The sequence below is a fragment of the Eriocheir sinensis genome, chromosome 16, assembly GCF_024679095.1.
Source record: "Eriocheir sinensis breed Jianghai 21 chromosome 16, ASM2467909v1, whole genome shotgun sequence".
NCBI classification, from domain to species: domain Eukaryota; kingdom Metazoa; phylum Arthropoda; class Malacostraca; order Decapoda; family Varunidae; genus Eriocheir; species Eriocheir sinensis.
In genome coordinates, this window is record NC_066524.1 from 20,758,513 (window position 1) to 20,771,012 (window position 12,500).

General features: G+C 41.2%; 1 protein-coding gene and 2 long non-coding RNA genes across 7 annotated transcripts in view; 1 reads left to right on the forward strand and 2 right to left on the reverse strand.

Moving 5' to 3' along the window:
• LOC126999534 (regulator of G-protein signaling 20-like) overlaps positions 1-10,876 on the forward strand; it is a 66,230-nt gene extending 55,354 nt beyond the window's left edge. For 4 of the 5 annotated variants that reach the window (XM_050862201.1, XM_050862202.1, XM_050862203.1 and 1 more), the window contains exon 6: positions 2,035-10,876. In XM_050862201.1, the coding sequence (XP_050718158.1) occupies positions 2,035-2,244 (210 nt within the window). In that variant the 3' untranslated portion in view covers positions 2,245-10,876. The remainder of the gene's footprint in view (positions 1-2,034) is intronic. The other variant, XR_007753410.1, reaches the window with a different exon arrangement.
• The window catches only part of LOC126999536 (uncharacterized), a 57,079-nt gene that overhangs the window by 36,032 nt on the left and 8,547 nt on the right, over positions 1-12,500 (reverse strand). The window lies entirely within an intron of this gene.
• LOC126999535 (uncharacterized) overlaps positions 8,141-12,500 on the reverse strand; it is a 6,090-nt gene continuing 1,730 nt past the window's right edge. Inside the window, exons 1-2 of the long non-coding RNA XR_007753411.1 lie at positions 9,625-12,500; positions 8,141-9,551 (exon numbers count right to left, since the gene is read on the reverse strand). The exon at positions 9,625-12,500 is cut by the window's right edge and continues 1,730 nt beyond it. This is a non-coding gene — a long non-coding RNA (uncharacterized LOC126999535). The remainder of the gene's footprint in view (positions 9,552-9,624) is intronic.

The window sequence follows — 12,500 nt, forward strand, 5'->3', positions numbered from 1 at the left end:
CACCACCACGGCCTGATCACGTGTTGGACTCGTAATCGCCAGCAGGTACCCTCCCGACATGAGCAAGTGCTCTTTATCGTCGATCTCTGGGTACTGCCAGGACCTCACACACCACACACCCCATCCTCCTTGCTCAAGGGGGGACAGTAACCACTCCTAATGAGCGGAAAGTATCCGGCCTGAGCGGGCTCGAACCGCCGCCATGTCGGGCCGTGAAGCCTTGCAGCGCAGCGCTCTAACCAGTTGCGCCACGGGGTGGTGTGTGTGTGTGTGTGTGTGTGTGTGTGTGTGTGTGTGTGTGTGTGTGTGTGTGTGTGATATTGATGTACACCGACCAATGAAAATCAATCATACATAGAGAGAGAGGAAGAAGAGGAGGAGGGGAAGGAGGAGGAGGAGGAGGAAGAGGAGGGGAATCGAAGAAAGAAGAGAGAAAAAAATGAGAAGATAGAAAGGAGAGGAGAGGGAAGGGAAGGGGAAGGGAAGAGAATGGGAGGGAAGGGAAGGGGAGGGAAGGGAAGGGAGGGGAAGGAAAGGGAAAGGAAGGGAAGGGAGAGGAAGAGAAAAGAAGAGAACAATAGGGAAGGAAAGGAAAAGGAAGGGAAAGGAAGGGAAGGAAAGGGAAGGGAAGGGAAAGGACGTGGAGGAAAAGGAAGGGAAGGGAAGGGAAGAGAAGGGAAGTAGAGGAAAAGGAAGGGAAGGGAAGGGAAGTGAAGGCAAGGGAAGGGAAGGGACTCGCTTACTTATTGACAACAAGACTTTGATTAATATTTCATTTTTCGATATTTTTTTGGCGCTGAGTAATTGATTTTGAAAGAGAGAGAGAGAGAGAGAGAGAGAGAGAGAGAGAGAGAGAGAGAGAGAGAGAGAGAGAGAGAGAGAATTTCAAGTGTTATGAACTGAACTATTTTTTTTCTTTTTTTCTTTCTCACCTGTTTGTCTTCTCCTTCTTCCTCTCCTTTTTCTTCCTCCTCCTCCTCCTCCTCCTCCTCCTCCTTTTCCCTCCCTCCCTCTCTACATCAAAACAAGCTTCCTCCTCTCTCTCTCTCTCTCTCTCTCTCTCTCTCTCTCTCCCTCTCCTCCTCCTATTTCTCCTCCACCTCTCAAGTTTCTCTCCATCTCTCCCTTCTCCCTCATCTTTCCTCCTCCTCCCTTCTCTCTCTCTCTCTCTCTCTCTCTCTCTCTCTCTCTCTCTCTCTCTCTCTCTCTCTCTCTCTCTCTTTCTCTCTCTCTCTCTTTTTTTCTCTCCTTCTTCTCTCTTCCTTTATTCATCTGTTATCTTATGATTATACGTTATCTCTCTCTCTCTCTCTCTCTCTCTCTCTCTCCTCTTCCACCCGACTTTTCCTCCCTTCCACGGCTTTTACCTCCTCCCTCCCTCCCTCCCTCCCCTCTTTCTCTCCTTCTCTCCCTCCCTCCCTCCTTCCCTCCCTCCCTCCCTCCTTCCTTTGTCTCCCTGATGCATATAACAACACTCCTTTTGGCGTTTGAATGACGGAGAGAGAGAGAGAGAGAGAGAGAGAGAGAGAGAGAGAGAGAGAGAGAGAGAGAGAGAGAGAGAGAGAGAGAGAGAGAGAGAGAGAGAGAGAGAGAATATGACTCTGAGTGCGATAATGGTGTGTGTGTGTGTGTGTGTGTGTGTGTGTGTGTGTGTGTGTGTGTGTGTGTGTGTGTGTGTGACTATTTGTTAAGCTGAATTACATGTCTTGAATTAACTATTATTATTACTACTACTATCATCATTATCTGTATATACTAAAATTACAATAAAAAAACCATAAGCCTATATTTTCACTTTCGGCATTCACATCGACTATTTCCTTTGTCCATGAAAGATATTATAAGTATTTTCCACATTCAAGATACATAAACCTTGTCAAACTAACTCTAGGCTCAAAAACGGTCCATGAAAATACCCTCAAACTCTATGAAAGCCTCATGATAAGCCGGTGTGTAATTTCCGAAATGTTTAAAAATATGGCCATCAGTTCTAAAGTCATAACTAACACTGGACTTTCTTCCCCCACGCCGCAGGTCTCGCTGGATTCAAGAGTTCGCGAGATCATCAACCGGAACATGGTGGACCCGACCCCTCACACCTTCGACGAGGCTCAGACGCAGATCTACACACTCATGCACCGCGACTCCTACCCGCGCTTCATCAACTCCGCCATCTACAAGCGGCTCGCCCAACTCAACAACAACGGGAGCAGCGGCAGCAGTCGTAAGGAGAGCGCGACATAGGCACCCTCTCAGGCTCTCCGTGTCCCTGTTACTTAAGCCACGTGTGTTGTGCTGTGCTAACTCGTCAAGGAATCGGTGGTGGATAAGGTGGGACTAGATGACCTCACGAGCTATGCGATGTGCGCCGTGTGACACTTCATACATTGGTGGCAGCGGTGGGATTGGCGAGGGGAGTGCAATTCGTGCTCTTCGTCAGTGGTGTGCTCTGTTAACTCCCTTATACGGCGGTGGATGGTGTAAGAGGAGGGAAGTCATGCGTCCTCTCTATGGAAGGTGGTCGGCGGCGCTCCCATCCCCGCTATAAATGGTGGCAGCGGTGGGATACGCGGGGAGTGCGCCGTGGCCTACGCTCTCTCCGTGCGGACCGTGTGCTCTCTTAACTCTTTGATGCAATGGTGTGGGAGGATGGATCCGTGCAAAGAGTGGACCGGCTGCTCTCTCCACGGGCATGAGCTTCGTGTGAGTCTCCAGGCAGTGGTGGTGGCGGCGGCGGGAGTGACTTGAAGGGAGAGGGAAGGGCATTCTCTCTCCCTCTCTCTCTCTTTCCCTACTGACATGTGCTGTGCTGTCTTGCAAAAACTCATATGCAGTGCTCGGTTTGAAATGCGTCTGTCTCTGTTTCCTTCTCTCCCTTCTCCTCCTCCTCCTCCTCACTCGGTTTGTTGTTTCTCTCTCTCTTTCTCTCGCCCTTCGTCGAATCTAGGGACCACTTAGCGATGATGGTGACGATGAGGTGGTGAAAGATGGTGAGGATGATAGTCAATAAGGTGATGAAAGTGATGCGAGGGGGAATGTGGTCACAAGTCAAGTCAAATATTTATACATATATCTATTATTATATACATACTGCTGTTCTGTATTCAAGGTGAGAGAGAGAAAGAAAAAGAAAGAGAATGAGGTACCTTTCTTCTCTTCCAGTCTCATTTTCCATCCCTTACTTCTCCTCCTCCTACCGTTTCCCCTCCTCTTCCTCCTCCTCCTCCTCCTCCTCCTCCTTCTCCCTCTCCATCTCCTGCTGCTGCTGCTACTGATACAAAGAGAGACACAGACTGGTAGACAAACTCCGTGAACCGGCGTGACAAAGAAAGGCAGAAAAAGCTCAAAGTGACGCGGAGTGAAAACAGACATGCGAGGTGATGGTGTTGCTAAGTTAACTGTACCAAAAAAAACATAAGAAAACAAAACAAAGGGAATAAACTATGTAGTGTAGGCGTCGACGTGTCTGTCTTTCTCGTTTATTTATGATTGTTTTATTGTAATACGTGTTTGTTTTTTTGTATCCGCATTTTCGTTGTTTTTCTTTTTTTCTTCGTCTTCTTCAATTCGTGACTTTTTGGGCATTGAGGAAAAAAGGAAGAAAGGAAGGAGATAATGGTGCAATGGTAGACTTAATGAATGAATCTCTTAAGCAAGCACAAAGGCTATTAATGTGTGGTATTGGATTCTGTGTAAAAAAATGGAATCCCCGAAAATATTTGAGAGATGAAAAAGAGATTGAAAAACATGAGAGAGAATGTCGAATCTCAGTAACAAGTCCGTTCAGCACAAAGCTAGTTCATGTGTGGTATTGGATTCTATGTTAAAAGTGAAATCCCCGAAAATATTTGAGAGATGAAAAAGAAATTGAAAAAAATGAGAGAGAATGTCGAATCTCAGTAACAAGACCGTTCAGCACAAAGGTAGTTCATGTGTAGTATTGGATTCTATGTAAAAAAGTGAAATCCCCGAAAATATTTGAGAAATGAAAAAGAAATTAAAAAAAAATGAGAGAGAATGTCGAATCTCATTAATAAGTCTTCAGCACAAAGGTAATTATGTGTAGTATTGGATTCCATGTTAAAAGTTAAATCCCCAAAAGTATATGAACGAGATGAAAGAAATTGAAAAGTGGAAAGAAAAAACCGAATCTCATTTTAAAGTTTGTGAAATACCTTGAAAATGAAAAAGAAGATATCCTATTCAAATACATACTTAAAAGGAAACCCACACATATACATTACATACATACATACATACATACATACAGAGTGTCAGAAAAAAAGTGACAATCGTGGAGAATACAAAATAATGTGAAAAAGTAGAAAAAATGAAAGAAAAACTAAATTAGCGAAATATTTGACAGAGTGGGAATCAGTTACCGAAAATCAAGGAATCAAGCAATCAACCAACAAGCAAGAAAGAGGTGAAAATCAAAGAAAAGTTAAATATGAAAAAAAGAAAGAAAGAAAGAAAGGAAGAAAGGGGAATAAAATCAATATCTCTTTTTTTATGTGTTTCAACTCGAGTGAAGGAAAAAATAACAAAAAGAAAAACAAACAAAAGCAGAGAAGAAACAAAACGAAGAAAAACTAAACAGCAAAACAAAAGAAAAACAAAAACAAGGGTGGCTGGAAATCAAGAAAAATCTCTCTAATGTTGTTCTTTTTATGTGTATTTCAAACTCTCCATTCATCTTTGTGTTTCCGAGTGCGTGAGTGAGTGACCAAGTGAAGGGATGTGAAGGCTCAGGTATCGTACGCAACGTTGACCAAAGGAAGGAGATGAACATTCGTAGTATCAAACGTTCGAGGCTTTTGTTAAGAACGTTTTCCAAGGCCAGAGAGGAGCTACATCGGGGATTCTCATAAGTGTCTGTCCTGTTTCAAGTCCTGCAAAACTAATACCTTCTTAAATTACTATACTCACTAGTTTTATTCAACGTTTCTGGCTCTTGTTGCGAACGTTTCCAAGGCTAGAGGGAGTTACGTTGGGTTATTATGAGTGTTTTACCTGTTCAGAGCGCGGAGGTCTTGCAAAACTACCACCTCCTTAAGCTGTAACACACACACTCGTATTATTTAACGTTTCTGGCTCTTCTTACGAACGTTTTACAAGGCATAAGAGAAGCAACGTCGGGTTCTCATGAGTGAGTGTCACGTTCAAAGCGCGGAAGTCTTGCCAAACTACCTAGGCTCAGGAAACCACCCTTGGAAACCTCGACAACTTCTACAAGAGCCTAAACACATGTACTAAGGCTTTGAATCTTTAATAATATGGATTTTTATGCCCCGTTCACACCGCGGAAGTCTTGCCATACTACCGCCAGGCTCAGGAAACCACCCATGGGAACCCCCGACAAATTCTTCAACGAGGGCCTCTAGAAATTGATGGACCAGGCCTTCGAAGGGTTTGATATTACGTACCATGACGCTGTACGGTAATTAAGGACCAGTGTACGATAGAGAGGTATGACGCTGTTCGAAAAGAGAGTGAAAAGATGTACGATGCTGCCCTCACATCATACTCACGGATCATCGTAGTAACATTCCAAGTATTATAGTGAACGAGAGCGAGAGAGCGAGAGCGAGAGAGAGAGAGAGAGAGAGAGAGAGAGAGAGAGAGAGAGAGAGAGAGAGAGAGAGAGAGAGAGAGAGAGAGAGAGAGAGAGAGAGAGAGAGAGAGAGAGAGAGAGAGAGAGAGAGAGAGTGTGTGTGTGCATTTAAAGAGCTAATTCACTTCACTCATAAGCTTAGAACTAAATCTTTTGTACTATTGAAATACATAGCAAGTTTTACGTAGCTGACCATTATAAAGATGATGATGATAATGATAATGATGATGATGATGATGATGAAGAGCATATTCCACACGTAGTATATGCAATCCAATCCCATAACCCGCATTTAAATCCTCTCTAAATACGTGTTGGGCATCAGTGCTTGTTATGATAAGGTGTTGGATGCCAAGTTCGATGAGGATCACGAATTTAAAACGCTTGGAAAAATAGAGAAGATAAGGTATTGGATCCTACGTTCGATTAGGATCACAAATTTAAAACGCTTGGAAAATAGAGAAGATAAGGTGTTGTATCCCAAGTTGAATTAGGATCACGAATTTAAAACGCTTGGGAAAATAGAGAAGATAAGGTGTTCGATCCCAAGTTGAATGAGATCACGATTTTGAATACGACTAAAAATATAAATGAAATGTAAATATAAATGAAATGATAATCAGAAAACCCCGAATCTATCATATACGAAGTTGAATTAGGATCACGAATTTAAAAAGCCTGGAAAAATAGGGAAGATAAGGTGTTCGATCCCAAGTTGAATGAGATCACGACTTTGAATACAACTAAGAATATAAATGAAATGAAAGTATAGAGGAAATGATTATCAGAAAACACAAAATCTATCATATGCCAAGTTGAATTCAATCACGACTTTGAATACGACTAAAAAATAATAAATGAAATGAATATACGAATAAAAAAATATAAACGAAATGAAAAGTGCAAATCCCAAACGTGTAATCTGTGAAAATAATATCAATTCATCTATAAAAAGAGAGATAGAGAGAGGAAAAGAGAGAAAGTGAGAGAGAGGATACATTGTTTTAAGAGAAAGAAAATAAGAAAGAGAGAAAGAATAGCCCGAGATCTTGTATTTTCATTTATTTTGTCTTTATTTATTTATGTATTTATTATCATTATTATTATTTCTATTATTATTATTATCATTATTATTATCATTATTTTCTTCCGTGGCCGAGTGGTAATGTGGAAAAAACAACAAAAAAGAAGGAAAAGAAGAATATTACCACCAAGAGTCATGATCTGAGGAGGAGGAGGAGGAGGAGGAAGAGGAAGAGGAGGAAGAGGAGGAGGAGGGGGGAGGAGGAGGAGTGAATGAGTGCGTGTGTGTGTTTGTGTGTGCGTGTGAGTGTTCAGGCTAACACACACACACACACACACACACACACACACACACACACACACACACACACACAGGCGGGAAAGAACAGTCATCCAGTCAGTCAGTCAGTCAACCAGCCAGTCAGTCAGTCAGGCCCGCCAAGGCACCCAGCTAGTCAGTCAGCCAGCCAGTCAGTCAGTCAACACATCCACTCATCCAGTCAGCAAGTTAACTAGTCATTCAGCCAGTCAGTGAGTGAGCCAGTTACTCTCTATGCATTCATCCATCTAGTCAGTCAGTCAGTCAACCAGTCAACTGAAAACCTCAACCATTCATCCAGTCACCCAGTCAGTCAGTTATAAGTCAGTCAACCAAACACACACACACACACACACACACACACACACACACACACACACACACACACACACACACACACACACACACACACACACACACACACACACAGTTACCCAGTCAGTCAGTCAATCAGTCAGCCAATCAGTCAATCAGTTACACGTCACCTTGTCAGTTAGTCAGCCAGTTAAGTCACCTAGTAAGTTAGTCAGTCTCCCAGTCAGTCATTTTCAAGTTAAACAGTCATCCAGTCAGTCAGTCAGTCAGTCAGTCAGCACCCCTTCCTACCCACATCACACTCACACCCACACACCCACACACACACACACAACCCCCCTAAAAGACCATCTCCTCCTCCTCCTCCTCCTCCTCTTCTCCTCCAAGCTGTTCCGTTGGGTGTAGTGTAAGTTCCCCGCCCCCCAGCTTCCCCCAGCCCCCCGTGGCCAGCCGAGGCATGGGTTGGGTGCCCTGGGAGTGCCTGGGGAGCCACTGGTGCCACACACGTATGCCAAAGACACGCCTCTAGTCCCGAATCCACAAACACCGTATTGAATTGGACACAGTGATTGCTATTTTTAAAGGGGTGTTCGCCAGTCTGTACGCGGTTTTCCAGTGCCCCCGTCGGCCATTCTGTACGCACGTTTCAAGGCGTTACTAATGTTAGGGAGCAAGAGAAGGTATTTGTGGGAATTTGGTTCAGTTTGGGATGCGAAAAAAAGTGGAGTTGAATTGAAAGTTAATTTGTGTATGTTCATTAGTGTTATTATTATTACTATTATTATTATTATTATTATTATTATTATTATTATTATTATTATTATTATTATTGGCGTTGTTGTTGCTATGGCTATTATTAATCTTTATTCTGTTATTTTTCTTCTCTTTATTTTTCTACTTTAGGCAAATATGAACCTTTATTCTTTGTCTTTATTATTTTTATTTTTAATTTCTTTCATCTTTATTTCTACTTTAAGGCAGTTACGAACCTTTATATTATGGCTTCCTTTCTTTTCTTAATTTTTATCTTCGTGAGCCAATTTTCAAGGATAGTTTTTCATCCCCAACGCGCGTACTGATTGGAGAGCGGCGTACGATAATTCTGGGTTCTTTTTCTCTTTATTTATCCACGTACGGTAATTTTCAAGGATAGTTTTTCATCTCCAACGTGCGTACTGATTGGAGAGCCACATACGATAATTCTGGGTTCTTTTTCTCTATTTATCCACGTACGGTAATTTTCAAGGGTATTTTTTCATCCCCAACGTGCGTACTGATTGGAGAGCCACGTACGATAATTCTGGGTTCTTTTTCTCTATTTATCCACGTACGGTAATTTTCAAGGGTAGTTTCTCATCCCTAACGTGCGTACTGATTGGAAGGCCGCGTACAAACTGGCGAACACCCTTAACAAAACACCGTAAAGTAACACCGTAAAAAAATACATAACCGTAAGTCTCACAAAAAAACAAAACCAACTCACTGACGATGACGATGATGACGCTGATGATGACGCTGATGATGCTGATGATGATTTTATGGATTATCATTACATATACAGTGTATATGTTTACTGTTATTAATGCTAGATCTATATTCCAAATAATATAATTTTAATGTCATAAATAAATAAAAATTGATGATTACGATGATCTTGAGCCGTGTAGCAATATTTGTCTCGTGTGGGAGCGACGCTGTGTGTGTGTGTGTGTGTGTGTGTGTGTGTGTGTGTGTGTGTGTGTGTGTGTGTGTGTGTGTGTGTGTGTCCCTCCCCCAGTTCTCGACATGAAGGGGGCATTTCCAGGGGGGCAGCGCTCCACCTGGCCATCTCAGAGTGCGTGCGTGCGTGCGTGCGTGTGTGTGTGTGTGTGCGCGTGTGGTGTGTGTGTGTATGTGTGCGAGTGTGTGTGTACGTGTGTGTGTATGTGTGCGTGCGTGGCGGCAAGTCGCTTCACCCTATTCCGTTTAAGTATTTTTCCATAAGAACAAAAAAATGAAATACCGGTGTACTTTTCCAGACTAAATAGGTTACCGATGTATATAGTCATGTAGATACAGAGCGAACACTTAACCCTGAATAGCTAGGTAGCGTATGTGCAGGTACCCTTCCCCTATCCCTAACCTGACGTCGAACCTCCCTATCCTCAACCCTGCTCTACCCTTTACCCCTCTGCAAGCCTTCCCCTTTCTCTTTCTTCATCCCTAACCTTACCTCAATCCCTGCCTCCTTTCCCTTTACCCCTCTGCAAGCCTTCCCCTTTCTCTTTCTTCATCCGTAACCTTACCTCAATCCCTGCCTCCTTTCCCTTTACCCCTCTTCAAGCCTATCCCTTTCTCTTTCTTCATCCCTAACCTTACCTCAATCCCTGCCTCCTTACCCTTTACCCCTCTTCAAGCCTATCCCTTTCTCTCTCTTCATCCCTTACCTACCTCGGACCTCTATTACCTCAATTCCTACCTCCCTCCCCTTTACCCCTCTTCAAGCATTCCCCTGCCTCAATCTTCATACCTTACCGTACCCTCCCTTCCTCCCTTTCCCTTCCCTTTTATATCCCTTCTCCCTCCCTTAACCAATGCCACAGCTCTGTGAATCTCCCTTTAATATGTTCTATCCTACACTTGATCTTCTTTTCTACTCTTCCTCCTCCTCCTTTTCCTCCTCCTCCTCCAGTTTTCTCTCGTTTTCCTCTTCCTATTCTTTTTCCTTCTCCTCCTCCTTCGTTTCCTCCCTTCCCATAGTCGCTTTTTTTTCCTCTTTCTTCTCCTACTCTGCTGCTTCCTTGCCTGTCTTTTTCATCCCTCCTCCTCCTCCTCCTCCTCCTCCTCCTCCTCCTCTTCTTCTTCCCCCCCTCCCCAGTTCACCTCAAGGGGAGTTAGTCGCCCCCAGTGTGTCAAATGGGGAAGGTGGGACTGAACACACACACACACACACACACACACACACACACACACACACACACACACACATGGAGTCAAACGTGGTATTTAAGAATATGGAAAACACACACACACGCACACGCACAAACAAACAAACAAACAAACAAAAAAGATGAAAATAAAGCCAAAAAAACTGCCACCGTGAGAGAGAGAGAGAGAGAGAGAGAGAGAGAGAGAGAGAGAGAGAGAGAGAGAGAGAGAGAGAGAGAGAGAGAGAGAGAATGATAGTGGCAGGCTTAAGGGAACACGATAACACACACACACACACACACACACACACACACACACACACACACGCACACACACGCCCTGTAGAAGCAACACGCACACGCCCACGCCCAACACTGCCATCGCCACGCCCTCACAGCCACGGGAACACTGGATGTCACAAACCCGGCTAACCAACACACGAACACACTAACACACTCGGAAATATAGTCACTTTCCCGAAAAAACAAAAAAATGGAAAAAATAACACGAATCTACAGAAATATATAACATATCTACAGAAAAAAAACCATAAAACTACAGAAATAAATAACACAGATCAATAGAAAAACATAAATCTACAGAAATAAATAACAGAGATCTACAGAAAAACATTAATCTACAGAAATGAATAACAGAGATCTACAGAAAAACATTAATCTACAGAAATGAATAACAGAGATCTACAGAAAAACAAATCTACAGAAATAAATAATAGAAAAAAACACAAATATACAGAAATAGGTAACAGAAAACACACAAATTTACTGAAAAAAATCTACAGAAAAACAGAAAAATCAGCAGAAATAAAAAAAAATCGTTACTTCTCCAATATCAAATAATCGAATATCAGGAGAAATTATTAACTTTTTTGGCTCATAAGAAAAAAAAAAGATAAACAATAGAAGGATGGAAAATAAGTAAATAATGAGATAGCTTTCATGTCGGCAATTCATACTTTCTTAAATTTTGGATGATACAGAAACGCAAAACTCAAATATATCACCCGAACGTATTTTAGAGAGAGCGAAAGTTGTGCTAATCATATATATTTTTAGAGCACACAAGGAGTTTAGTATTTTCCCAAAACTTACGAATTAAAAAAACAAAGAAAAGTTTAGTATTTCCCAAAAGCCTTACGAATTAAAAACAGAAAGAAAAATGAAAAACTTGTATGAATAAAGAAGAAAAACAAGGATATGTGATTTAGTGGCTTTGTAGGTATTTATTTAGGCAAGAACAGACCAATTATAGGAAAGAGAAAAAGGGAGAGAAAGTAATATATGAATGAAATAGAAGATCACAACAGGTTAAAATGGATAACGAAGAAAAACAAGAAGACGTGATTTAGTAGATTTGAAGGTATTTATATTTAGGCAACAACAGACCAATTATAGGAAAGGAAAGAGGATAAAGGAAAGTAAATTAATAGATGAATGAAATAGAAGATCACAACAGGTTAAAATGGATAACGAAGAAAAACAAGAAGATGTGATTTAGTAGATTTGTAGGTATTTATATTTAGGCAACAACAGACCCATTATAGGAAAGGAAAAAGAAAAAAGGAAAGTAAATTAATAGATGAATGAAATAGAAAATCACAACAGGTTAAAATGGAAGAAAAAAAAAAACAAGAATATATGTTTTAGTAGATTTGTAGGTATGTATATAGGCAACAACAGACCAGTTATAGGAAAGGAAAGAGAAGGAAGGGAAACTAAATTAGATGAATGAAATCAGAGAGAGAGAAAAAGAAAGTTAAAGAAAAAGGGAGAGAAAATAAATAAATAAAGAGATAGATCACAACAGATTAAAATTCACATAATCTAACCTTTTTTAATACAAGAGAGAGTTGGAGAGAAAAAAAACTGCAAATAGAAGATCACAAACAGGTTGAAACTATATGATCTAAATTTTTTTGTAACGAGAGAGGGAGAAAAAAAATATACCAAAAGAAAATCAGAAAAAGAGGTTCAAATTCACACACATAATCTAATCCTTTTTATACACAAGACAGAGAAAGGGAAAGAGAGAAAATAATGAAATAGAAAAAATAAATACAGGAAAGAAATTAAATAGACTATCACAAAACGCAAAATTTCACACATAATCCAATCCTTTTTATACATGACAGAGAAAGGGAAAGAGAAAAACGATACATAGAAATAATATATACATAGAAGAAATTAAGTAGACTATCACAAAACGCAAAAATTCACACATAATCCAATCTTTTTTATACATGACAGAGAAAGGGAAAGAGAAAAAAAATGAGAGAAAAAATAAATACAGAGAAGAAATTAA